The sequence below is a fragment of the Peromyscus eremicus genome, chromosome 7, assembly GCF_949786415.1.
Source record: "Peromyscus eremicus chromosome 7, PerEre_H2_v1, whole genome shotgun sequence".
In the NCBI taxonomy this organism is placed as follows: domain Eukaryota; kingdom Metazoa; phylum Chordata; class Mammalia; order Rodentia; family Cricetidae; genus Peromyscus; species Peromyscus eremicus.
This window is the reverse complement of record NC_081422.1, coordinates 59,736,415-59,749,134: the sequence shown is the minus strand read 5'-3', so window position 1 is coordinate 59,749,134 and position 12,720 is coordinate 59,736,415. Positions and strand designations below refer to the sequence as shown.

Below are 12,720 nucleotides of genomic sequence, written 5' to 3'. Positions count from 1 at the left end.
CTTGGGGACACTTGTAAAACTGAATTCTTACAGCTGGAGCTGGTAGAACATCTCTGTGATCCCAGGAATCTGAGGCAGGAGGACTGCCATGACTCTATAACCACCATAGGCTACATAGTGAGGCTTCATATTAAGACTTTGTCTTAAAAATCCACAAGCATGAGCTGGGCGGCAGTGGTGCACGCCTTTGATCCCAGCACTCAGAAGGCAGAGCCAGGCGGATCTCTATGAGTTCAAGGCCAGCCTGGTCTACAGAGTGAGATCCAGGACAGCCAGAGCTACACAGAGAAACCCTGTCTCGAAAAACCAAAATAAAATAAAATAAAAATTAAATGCTTACTTGAAATTGATTAACTTAGTAACAGCACATATAACCAAGCTGCTGTTGCCACTCAGAGAACAGAACACCTGACCAGGAACCACATGACCCACTCTGGACCTTGTTGTCCCAGCCTGTTCCTGTGAGCCTCTGGCCAGGCAAAAAACCCTAAATTCCAGCACATCTGGCTTCTGCCAGCAACTGTTAGGGTAACACCCTTCCGTCACTGCTCCTCTGGGAGATAACTAGGGTCTCAACTTACAAAAGGGACTCAATAATGGACTAAAAGAGGATTTGAACCCCAAAACTCAAGTATCCCACTACTTTGGGATTCTTTACTGTTTAACAACCAGACTAGGCCAATTCCCTTCCCTTCTCCTTCCTCCCCTCCCCTCTGTCCTCTCCAAGTGCTCAGGATAGAACTCCAGACCTAGCATATGCTAAGAAAGTGTTCTGCCAGGGCTGGAGAGATGACTCAGAGGTTAGGAACACTGACTGCTCTTCCAGAGGTCCTGAGTTCAATTCCCAGCAACCACATGGCGGCTCACAACCATCTGTAATGAGATCTGGTGCCCTCTTCTGGCCTGCAAGCATACATGCAGGCAGAACACTGTATACATAATATAATAAATAAATAAATCTAAAAAAAGAAAAAAAAAGTGTTCTGCCACCAAGCGTCATCCCTAAGGCATGGACAAGGCCTTCACTGGGCAGAAATGCCTGCAGTTCTTGGTAGCCCTCTCTATGTGCTCCTAGATACTGCTCCACGTGTGAAAACTCATTCCCATAGCTGATGTGCATTCGCCCAACTGAAGTACACTGTAGTCATTCCCATTTATCGATGAGGAGACACATGCCGAACTGAGCCTGCCAATGTGTAGGTTCCTGGGCTCTTCAGACATACGAGAATCTCTGAGGGTGGCACCCATGAATCTGCATTCTCAACCAGCTGCCCAGTGGTACACAGGGAGGTCTCAGAACCACTGGATTGGTGATGTCCCAAAGCAGTCAGCCTTAGGAACTTGTGACCTACACGCTTACCTCTGCCTTCTCTGCGCTGTGGATTGTCAGGATCTTGGAGGATAAAATCCAGCTCACCAGGTCCCAAGCCTGTTTGTCTGTGTCTCTGGAGGACTGGAGAAGTTCTTTCAGATTGGGTAACCTGCCAGCATCTGCAAGCTGAAAGGAGAAAGAGCCTCCATTAGCAAGGATCCTGGATAAAACGGTAATTGAACGCCCTCTAGTGGTGATGTTGAAAACTTCACTCCTTCTACCTGGAGGAATTTTATAGAGTAGATCAGTCTCCTTCCTAAATAATACTAAATAATTCTAAAGGGTTTTGTTTTGTTTTATTCACTTGGTACAAAACATGCCCTGAGCTTATGGCAGGTTTTAGTCTTCATCCTGTTAAAACTAATGCAATTAGTTGCAAGAATGTTATTGTGTTAAGGCTGGAGGCTCAGGAATTCCTGAGTGGGTGGTCCCTACACTGTTCCTCCTCCTGAACAAAATGGGTTGATGCTATTCTTAGTCCTCACTTCCCACTTTCTGCTTCTTCCACTCCTAGCTTCTGTCCAGGAAGGTCGTCTTCTTTACTAAGCATCCACTCAGTGCCAGGTCCTGTAAATTTGGGAGGCATTAGAGGGTGGAATCTTGGTAAAATAGAGAAGGATGCGAAATAATCCTTATTTAAAGGTATTCACCACCAACTGGCGCTGGTGGTGCACGTCTTTAATCCCAGCACTTGGGAGGCAGAGCCAGGAGGATCTCTGTGAGCTTGAGGCCAGCCTGATCTACAGAGTGAGTTCCAGGACAGTCAAGGATACACAAACCCTGTCTTGGAAAAAAAAAAAAAATTCACCATCTGGCTTGTGAGAATGTTCAGCAGGTAAAGGTGCTTGCTGCCAAGCCTGACAACCCGAGTTCCATCCTCAGGACCCACACAGTGGAAGGAAAGAACTGACTCCCACACTCTGACCTCCACATGTCCACAATGGTGCAACTACACCCCATACACACACACACACACACACACACACACACACAAATTAATTAAAATTAACTGTCAGTTGAGTATGGTGATTCATGCCTGCCATACCCAAAGTGGAGAATCTGAGGCAGGAGGATCAAGAATCAAGACCCACCTGGGTTAGCTACCTAGTGATTTCAAAATATGCTTGAACTATATGAGACAGACTGGAAAAAAAAAAATGCTGGGCGTGGTGGCACATGCCTTTAACCCCAGCACTAGGGAGGCAGAGGCAGGTGGATCTTGAGTTCGAGGCCAGCCTGGGCTACAGAGCTAGGACTGTTACACAGAGAAACCCTATCTTGAAAAACTAATAATAATAATAATAATAATAATAATAATAATAATAATAATACTAGGGATGTGGCTAGTGGTAGATTTTTTGCCTAGCACATATAAGGCCCTGGGTTTAATCTCCAGTCCTGAAAAATAATATTCCATAGTCGGGGCTGGAAGCACACCCCTGTGATCCAGACTCAAGAACCTGAGACAGGAAGGTTGCTGGGAGTTTGAAGGCAGCTTGAGCAACAACACTACAATCCTGGTATTCAGGAGAAGAAGGAGGGTTAGGAGTTCCGGCCCAGCCCAGGATCCGTCAGACCCTATCTGGAAAAGAAAGAGAAGGAGAGAGGGAGAAAGGGAAGAAGAGAGGGAGAGAGAGAAACATAAAGAGTAACGAACGAACGACACTCCATCTCCCGACTCTGTTCCGGGCTCATGCTCAGTTTGTTTGTTTGTTTATCTGTTGCATATTTCTTAACCCAGAACCGGAGCTCAGCCCCTTCCTTCCATTCCCTGGTATCTCCGGTCTCACCCTGTGTACCACAGCCCTAGCCACCATCCAGACCTGCGCTCTGAGAGCCCCACAGAAGAGCAGTAGTTAGACCTCCTTTAGGGGCTTTGGGCAAATAGGAAAGCCCCCTACCCGCTCCAATCTGGAGCCAGCACACACACACACACACACACACACACACACACACACACACACACACACAAACACACACCCATCTCCCCTGGAGGAACAGTCATCTTCCAGCACACACACACACACACACACACACACACACACACACCCATCTCCCCTGGAGGAACAGTCATCTTCCAGCACACACACACACACACACACACACACACACACACACACACCCACCCATCCCCCCTGGAGGAACAGTCATCTTCCAGGCCCTCCACGGCCATCTGCCGGGAGAGGACCCCTGCTGTGTCCTGCCTTCCCGGCCCTCCATCTGCCCACTCTCTCACCTTCTTTGGGCCCTCTTCACTCTTCACATTATTCTGCTCTAATAAAGTAAGAGTCTTCCCTGTCCGCACTGCAGTGGGGCCTTTGGAGTGAAGACACGCAGGCAGGCTTACCAGACAAAGTAGGATAGGCCCAGGTAAATGAGAATGTCAGATGAACACCACCAAAAAGTGAGCTGGGCCTGGTGACCGACCACACACACACACAGGGCCAGCCTGGTCTATAGTGGGAGGGTCCAGGACAACCAAGGCTCCATGGTAAGAATTTGTCTCAATGAATAAATAACCTTTGTGGTATCTGGGGCAGAGTGTCTCACTACCTGGTTCAGGCTGGCCTGGAACTCACTGTGTAGAACAGACCAGCCTCAAACTTAGAGTCATCTTCCCGCTTCCCTCTCTCAAGCACAAAGGCTACAGGCGTGTAGCCTACAGGTGGGAGCCCCCATGCCAGCTAGGCAAGCACCCTACCAATCCAGCGACAGCCCCAGCTAACTCAACAACTCATCATAGGCGGGCAGTCCTGGTGCACTTTAACCCCAGCACTCGGGAGGCAAAGGCAGGCCTACCTCCTGCCGCTATGGAATGAGTTCCGGGACAGCCCAGGCCACACAGAGAAACCCTGTCTCCAAAACAAAACAGTAACTCTTTAAAGGCAAGGAAACTGAAGCTTGGAGTCCTAAATGCCTCGTCTGGGGTCATAAAGCTAGCCGCAGGGCAAGAATGCATGAAGCCAGGTAACCTGACTCCAGAATCTCCCTAACCTTAACATTCCTCTATCACAGTGGTTCTCAACCTGTGGGTCAAGACCCCTCTGGAGAGTTGGACCTTTTCACAGGGTTCACCTAAGACCATCGGAAAAACAAATAATTACATTATGATTCATAACAGTAGCAAAATTACAGTTATGAAGTAGCAACGAAGATTAGGAAAGTTGAGAACCACTGCTCTATTGAACGAACTTTTAGTGAGAGAGAGCCTGTATGTTAGCAAAGGAAGAATTGAGCCAGACTTTGCTGCTTGGGAAGCTAATCAATCATGTAATCCCTACTCCACCCACCAACTACAACCAAGACACCTACTGGGTGTGCCTAAGGCCTGTCAAGGGCAGAGAGAAAAAAGTATATTCTATGTAGCATGGGATGGAGCAGGAGACAGGAAACTTCCGTGTGGGCAAGAGAGCTACACCACAGCTCCTGACTGGATGCATTTACCAATACCTGGGTGGAAGAGAGTAAGTGTGTGTGTGTGTGGGGCAGACGAAGAGGGAACTCACTGCACTAGGAGTGTGTGTGGAAATGGAGTGCCAGGGGGTGGGGGTGGGGGGTTGTGAGAGGCAGAGCAAGTGGACACCCAGAGGACTGAGCAGCCAGGCACCTACAAGGTGCATCCTGGGCTCAAACACCCCCTGGGATGAAAAAGGGTGACAAATGAGTAAGAGGTGGTCTGGGGAAAGGCTGTGGCACTGGGGATCTCCCACCCTAGCTCCAGGCGGTTCTTCTCACAAAGCTGTGATGTCTGAGACTTCCCTGGTTAAAAAGAAATCAAGGGCAGGAGAGGCGGTTCAGGTTAGGAGCACTTCCTGCTCTTGCAGAAGACCTGGGTTCAGTTCCCAGGACCCACATCAGATGGCTTGAACTGCCTGTAATTCCAGCACCAGGGGCCCTGACACTCTCTTCCGGCACCCGTGTGCACGTGGCATATACTTATATACTCACAGATAGACACACACAAAATAAATAAATAAAATAAACATATTTTTAAAACTGAAGAAAAGGCCACACTAGTGGAAGCCCATGAACTGTGGACTGGTGGCTGTGGAGCCCCCAGGGGACTGGACTAGGCCCTCTGGATACGGAAGACAGTTGTTTGGCTTGAACTGATTGGGGGGCACCCAGGCAGGGGGATCAGGATCTGTCCCTGGTCTATGGGCAGGCTTCTGGAACCCAGTGCCTGTGGTGTGACCCACTGCCTTGGTGCAGTGGGAAGGGGCTTGGACCTACCTAGGCTCAGTGTGCTGGGCTCTGCTGACTCCCCATGGGAGACCTCGATTTGGGGGATGTGGGGAAGTGGGGTGGCTTGGGAGAGAGGGCTGGGGGGTTGAAGGAGGGAGGAGGGGGGAATCTGTGGATAGTATGTGGAGTGACTAGAAAATTTCTTAATAAAGAAAAATGAAAGAAAAAAAAAAACTGAAGAAAAGACAGAAGCAAAGAGATCCATCAATCACTTGAGCACAGTGGTAGACCCCTGTAATCCCAGAACTCAGGAAGCAGAGGCAGAGGCTGTCAAACAGGAGGCTATCCTGGGCTACACAGTGAACTCCTGTCTCAAAAAATAAAAAATAAAAAGAAGAAACGCAATCAGCAAGCCGAGGGTTTTTTTTTCCTGAATTCCTAATTTCTAGAAAGCAAGAGGACAAACAAATCCTATCAGCTATGTGTTTGTCCAAGACAGAGTCTCACTGGACAGCAGAGGCGATCTCTACTACCCTGTCAGCCTCCCACCAGCTGAGACCGCCGGGCTTTCACAGCCCACACCCCTGCCGCTCTGCTACGGACACTCAGGAAAGGATCTAGCTGCAGAGATGGCTGGGGAGGTATGAATGGTGGGCAGAGCTGAGAGCTTATGACTGGGAGACAGAAAGCCTCAATAACCAGCCAAGAGTGAACAGCAGGGAGAGGCCCAATGACCCAGAAGGAGGCAGCCAGGCCTCTGTGCTTTGAGCAAGTGATGGGACACTTTACAACTCCCCAGATCACCAGCTCCTGGATCATCGGCCCAGGAATCTGCAGATGTTACCACAGGTGACATCTGTGCTCATCCCCAGGCAAAACTGGAGCTACTTGGATGCAGGCGGCAGCTGGTGCTGTCCACAAAAGGCAAAGCAGGCAAGAACACACCTGGAAAAGGAAACTGACTAGATTAAAGTGACAGAGGTCACAGTGACAGGTGGGGGAGGGGACAGTGCTGGGAAGAGAATGAACCAAAGGGCACCTGCCTTGGGGACCAAACCATGACATCTGCCACAGTGAGGGGAAGGAAGGACCAAGCTGGCGTGGGGGGGCCGCCAGGTAAAGGCTGAGAGGTGAATGCTGCAACTTCATATAGGCGTGCCGGGCCAAGCACACGCCCAAGACACAAAGTTCTACATTTACTAAAATGGATTGGGGGTAAATCGCAAGTAGCTGGCGTGGGCCTATCATTCAGTGTTTGGGAAGCTGAGGTAGGAAATTGCCACGAATCCGAGGCCAGCCAGGTTTAGAGTGAAATCCTGTTTCAAGATGCTAAATCCAGACAGTCCGGGGATGTAGCTCAGTTGGGAGCATTCCAATCTTGCAGGCTCTGGGTTTGATGCCCAGCACCAAATAAAATCAGGAACACACCCAGCAGCCGGGAGGTGGAGGCAGGAAGATAAGAAGTTAAGGGTCATCCTTGGCCACATAGGGAGTTCGAGGCCAGCCTGAGTAACAGGAAACCAACTCAAAACAAAACAAAAACAAAGGAAGGTGGAGTAATGGCTTAGCAGTTAAGAACACTGATTGCTCTTCCTGAGGACCTGGGTTCAATTCCTAACATTCACATGGTGGCCAACAACCCTTCAGTTCGAGGGGACCTGATGTCTTCTTGCCTCTGTGGGCATAAGGCATAAATGTGGCACACATACATACATGTAGTTAAAACACCCATAAATAAAAATAACTAAATCTCAGCCTGGTGGTGGCACATGCCTTTGATGCCAGCATTTGGGAAGCAGAGGCAGGCTGATCTCTGAGTTCGAGGCCAGCCTGGTCTACAGAGTGAGTTCCAGGATGCCCAGGGCTGTTACACTGAGAAAACTCAAAACAAACAACACCCCACTAAATCTCTTGGCCTCTTGGTTCAGACAAGGGTCAAGGGTATCCCTAGTTATAATTTCTGCCATTTCTTCTTAGCCATCTCCGTTCATTTGTGACTCCTAGCTGACCAGCAGAAAAGTTCTCTACCAAGGACCCACAGCTACCTCACTTGGCTAGGACTCAGATCAGTGTATTCACTCAACTATCTTCAGAAAAGCTGCTTCTTGTAGGAGACACGAGGTCTTAGGCAGTCACAGATAAGCACTAGGAAAACTAGGAATGTTAAACCTGCAGGGTTATCTCTTCAAAAGATAACCTGTTTTCCTTCTAGAAGGCCAGGAGCTAAGGTGGTTAATAACCTAATGTCCTTTGCATTACCTGTATGACCGAGACCACACCAGATCCTCTCCCAGACCCTTAAGATGTCACATGTAGTCAATCTATAGAACCCATTGTTAGGATCCTGCCCTCATTCCAGCACATGCGCAGCTCGGGGTCTTGCATCTTATGTCATAGCAGGTGCTGGTGACTACGTACCCACCTTAAAAAACCAGACACAGACCTCCATCCTCTCTCTCTCTCTCTCTCTCTCTCTCTCTCTCTCTCTCTCTCTCTCTCTCTCTGTACCATGCTCCCGCCATCTTTCTTTCTCTCCAGGCCTGGCTCTCCTCCCTCCTATCCCCTCCTTCCTTCTAATAAAGTTCTTTGTAACTCTGGTAGTCGTGGCCGTGGCCCATGACTTTTCCGCTGATAACCAGTGCCACCACCAGCACCGTTTACCTATCACCCATCTTTATGGACGATGCCACACATACTTTACAAAGAGTTTTGATGCACTCATCTTAAGCTCTGTCATATACAAGGGACTGAGTTAATTATCACCAGGAAACCTTTATCCAAATTGTGCTGGGCTTAAATATAGCTAAAATAAACTGCCAGTGTCAGACTCTAGAAGTTTGAACCAACACCAGCTACTGAGTCATGTTGAACTGGATTCCTTCTTGCCGCACACAGGTTGGATGACGCTCTCCTAGCTCTGGTGTTTGCGAAGACCCCCACACAGTACATAGTAATCAGCACAGAGACACACAACTGTACAAGATGAAGAAAGTGAGTATCTTTAGAGCACTCAGCCCTAAATGCAAGGTTTTTTAATCAAGCCTCTCCTCTCAAGGCTCAGGGATCTATGTAGAAGAGGAAGCAGAAAGACTGTTAAAAACCAGAGGTGATGGAAGACTCCAAGGTAAGAGCATCCTACAGACATGACAGAGCTGATGCACATATGAACTCAGAGACTGTGACAGCACACACAGGACCTGAATGCATTCAAACCAGACAAAACCTTAGCACAGAGAAAGTAGACACGTTATTTGCAAATGACACCTGCTGAGAAAGGGAAATTTCCCCCAATTTCACTAGATATACCACACATTCCAGGGCAGGTCCCATGCTCAGGAGCAGTTGGCCAGCACAAAATGGACCCCAAATTTTTTGTATGCATTTTTCGTTTTTGTCTGGTTGTGGATTTGTTTTGTTTTGTTTTGTTTTAAGACAGGGTTTCTCTGTGTAACAATGCTGGCTGTCCTGGAACTCACTCTGTAGACCAGGCTGGCCTCGAACTCACAGACATATGCCTGCTTCTGCCTCCTGTGTGCTAGGACTAAAGGTATGCGCCACCACCCAGCCTCTTTGTTTTGACCTTTGGGTTTTTGTTTTTGTTTTTTGTTGCTTTAATATTCATTTTTATTTTATGTGCATTGGAGTTTTTGCCTGCATGTATGTTGCTATGAGCCACAGCAGAAATATGAAGTAGAAATTCAGCTGATTATGGAAAAGCTATATCTGGAAGAATCAAGGAATTCTTTTGGAGGATTAAGCTAAATCTCAGGGAGTGTTTGGTGATATTGGGGTTTTAATATATCAGCTGTCTTCTGCTATGAATTTCGTGTGCACTCATAACTTCCCCAAGAACTTTAAAAAAAAAATTTTCTAATTAATTTAGCTTTATTTGCATTGGTATTTTGCCTGCAAGTGTGTCTGCATGAGGGTGTCAGATCTTGGAGTTAGAGACAGTTGTTAGCTGCCATGTGGGTGCTGAGAGTTGAACCGTGGTCCTCTGGAAGAGCAGTGGGCGCTCTTATCCACTGAACCATCTCTCAGCCCCCCACCCCCACCCCTCCCTACTGCAAGAACTTCTAACAGTGTATTTTATCTGAAACACGTCTCAAGCATCCTAGGCAAAAATGGCAAACAGACCAACTGCTGATCTGAATTAAGGTAAGCATCCTTACAGAGACACTGCCTAGCATAGCTTTGTTTCTTTGTTGTGCAAATAAAGCTCAGACCCTCCTTCCTCTCACAGCCCAAATGGCATTCCAGAGCAACTGACTCAGAACAAAAGGGTTTTTTTTTTTTTTTTTTGCATACCAGGTGCAATGAGACTTTGAGGCAGTTTTCCCAGCTCGGAGCAGAGGTGCCCCGCCCGACCAGAAAAGCGGAGTTTTTTGAGGATGGTGGGTGGATTGGGTCGGGAGAGTAGGAGGGAAGGGACGAACATGGATGGAGGGATGGAGGAACGGAGGACGAAGATGAGGTCGAGAGCAGAAGAGCTTAGTTAGGACAAAGAGAGGACAGGAAGAGAAGGGACAGAGAGGAGCTGAGGGTGAGAACAGACTGAAGCTGTGTAGACAGAATTTTGTCTTGGAATAAAGAGGATGGGCGAAAGAGCATGGTGTACATAGATTCATTCCCTCAGACTAGTCCCAGTGTTCACAGCATCTTCCCCAGGACTCGGGGAGAAATCCCCTCAGGGCAGGCCCGAGGAAATTCCGATAGTATGTCCTGTTGGTCGCTTAGAACTTCAGTTATACACAGTGGGCTGTCATGTGGGTGCTGGGGCTTGAACCTGTGTCCTCCCCAAGAGCAGCCAGTGCTCTTAACCACCAAGCCATCTCTCCAGCCCATTATTATTATTATTATTATTTTTTCTGAAAGAGAAAGAACATGAAGTTGAGTAAGTAGAGAGGTGAGGAGAATTGGGGAAGAGTTAGGAAAAGTAAAAAATATGATTAAAATAGATTGTATGTAAAAAAAATTAAAATAAAATAATTAAACTAGTAAATAAATCTCAAAGACATAACAAAGGAACTAGAATTGTAGCTCAGTTGGTTGAAGGACAAAACCCTGGACCCCTGGGGCACGTAAATTGTGTGTGATAATCCCTGGGATCCTAGCACTCAGGACACAGAAGGACCAGGAAGTTGAAGACTAGCCTCAGTTACATAGGTTCATAGCAAGCTGGAGGCCAGCCTGGGCTACATGAGACCTGTCTCAAAGAAAGAAAGTGGGAAGGGAGGGAGAGAGAAAGAGAGATGAGAGACAGGGAGGGGAAGAAGGAAATGTGGACTCTGCATCTTAGAAGGAATTCCAGTGGCCTCCAGGCACAGGCAGCTCTCTAGAAAGGCCTTTTTTTGGAACTAGTTGTGGGCATCACTGATTCTCAGGCAACAGAATGTGAGTCAACTTATGGCTGCTACTTCTAGAACTAACCTGTGGAAGCTTTCTGTTCAGCAAATGAAGGAGACAGGCCTGACGACCTGAATTCCAACCCCGGGACCCACATGGAAGGAGAGTACAAACTTTCCCAGTTGCCTGTCCTCTGACCTTTGAACACACTCACCCACACAAACAAACAAACAAACAAATACATAAACATCCCAACACTAGGCTGGGGATGTAATTCTACTGCTACACTGTGACTGCCCAGCATGCATGAAGCCCCTGGTTGGGTCCCCAGCACTGTTTAAACTATCATCATCATCATCATCATCATCACCAACCACTCTACTGCTCACCATACTTACTAGGATGGTTAAAAGGAAGTGGTTGGGGCTGGAGAGATGGCTCAGAGGTTAAGAGCACTGGCTGCTCTTCCAGAGGTCCTGAGTTCAATTTCCAGCACCTACATGGTGGCTCACAACCATCTATAATAAGATCTGGTGCCCTCTTCTGGCCTGCAGGCAGAACACTGTATACATAATAAATAAATAATTCCAAAAAAGGAAGTGGACCTGAGCAAGGAAATGCCCCACCCCCCACCCCATCCTCCACAGGTGAGACATCTTCCCCAGCAGTCACACTGTGCTGTATCTGTGTCTGTACCCAACCAAGCCTTTGGGAGCTGCGTCATCATTTTGTTCTCCCTACTCTTCATACACATCTTTGAGTGGAGCAGTTTAATACAGCAGTAAAGTGAGGGTTGGGGATGTCACTCAATGGTAGAGCACTTGCTTGGCATGCTGAAAGCCCTGAGTTTGGTCCCCAACACTGGGGATACAGGGTTAATCTGAAAGACTAAAAGCTACACTTAAAAATATCAAGTATTACCACCAGGTGTGATGGCACATGCCTTTAATCCCAGAACTCAGGAAGCAGAGACAGGCTGTTCTGTGAGTTTGAGGCCAGCCTGGTCTACAAATCGAGTTCTAGGACAGCCAGGTCTCTGTTATGGTATTTACCTAAAGCATTTTTATTAGACAAGACCAAATCTAAACGCTATAATTTTCTCCCTACCCAGCACCTGAGTACTTGTGGAAACCCCCATATCAACTGATAGGAAAATTCAAATGCTACATCTAATCTACAAACACCAACCAGAAGCCCAATGCTCGGGCTACACTGGTCAATTAAACCACATGCTGTAAGGATGACAACACCCAGGCATCAGGGTTTGGTTCGGTTTGGTTCAGCTTCCTGGGTGACTTCAGTGTCAGACAAGGTTGAGAGCCTGGAAAGAGTGGTCTAGCCCAGTGAACATCAATACTCTATTTCTCATCTGGAAATAAGCACAAGCCTTTCTCACAAAGCTCCATCAGCCTTTGACCCAGCAACGCCATGCCTCAGAGTTTGTCCTAAGAAGACAGTGTAAACGATTATTAACATAAAAGGCTGTTTTACTGTGGCATTCTTTGTGACAGCCATTGTCTTAGCCAGGGTTTCTATTGCTGTGAAGACACACTACGACCACAGCAACTCCTACAAAGGAAAACATTTAATTGGGGTGGCTGCCTTACAGTTCAGAGGTTCAGAAAATTATCATCAGGGTGGGATACGGTAGCATGCAGACAGACATGGTGCTGGAGAATTAGCTGAGAGTCCCAGGAAGTGGTCAGAGACACTGGGTGGTATCTTGAACATACCTGAGACCTCAAAGCCCACCTCCACAATGACACACTTCCTCCAACAAGGCCACACCTACTCCAACAAAGCCATATCTCCTAAGA

General features: G+C 47.7%; 1 protein-coding gene across 2 annotated transcripts in view; it reads right to left on the bottom strand.

Annotated features, from left to right (window-relative positions):
- Parp16 (poly(ADP-ribose) polymerase family member 16) overlaps positions 1 to 12,720 on the bottom strand; it is a 30,339-nt gene that overhangs the window by 12,589 nt on the left and 5,030 nt on the right. For both annotated transcript variants that reach the window (XM_059268112.1, XM_059268113.1), the window contains exon 2: positions 1,361 to 1,498. In XM_059268112.1, coding sequence (XP_059124095.1) covers positions 1,361 to 1,498 — 138 coding nt within the window. The remainder of the gene's footprint in view (positions 1 to 1,360; positions 1,499 to 12,720) is intronic.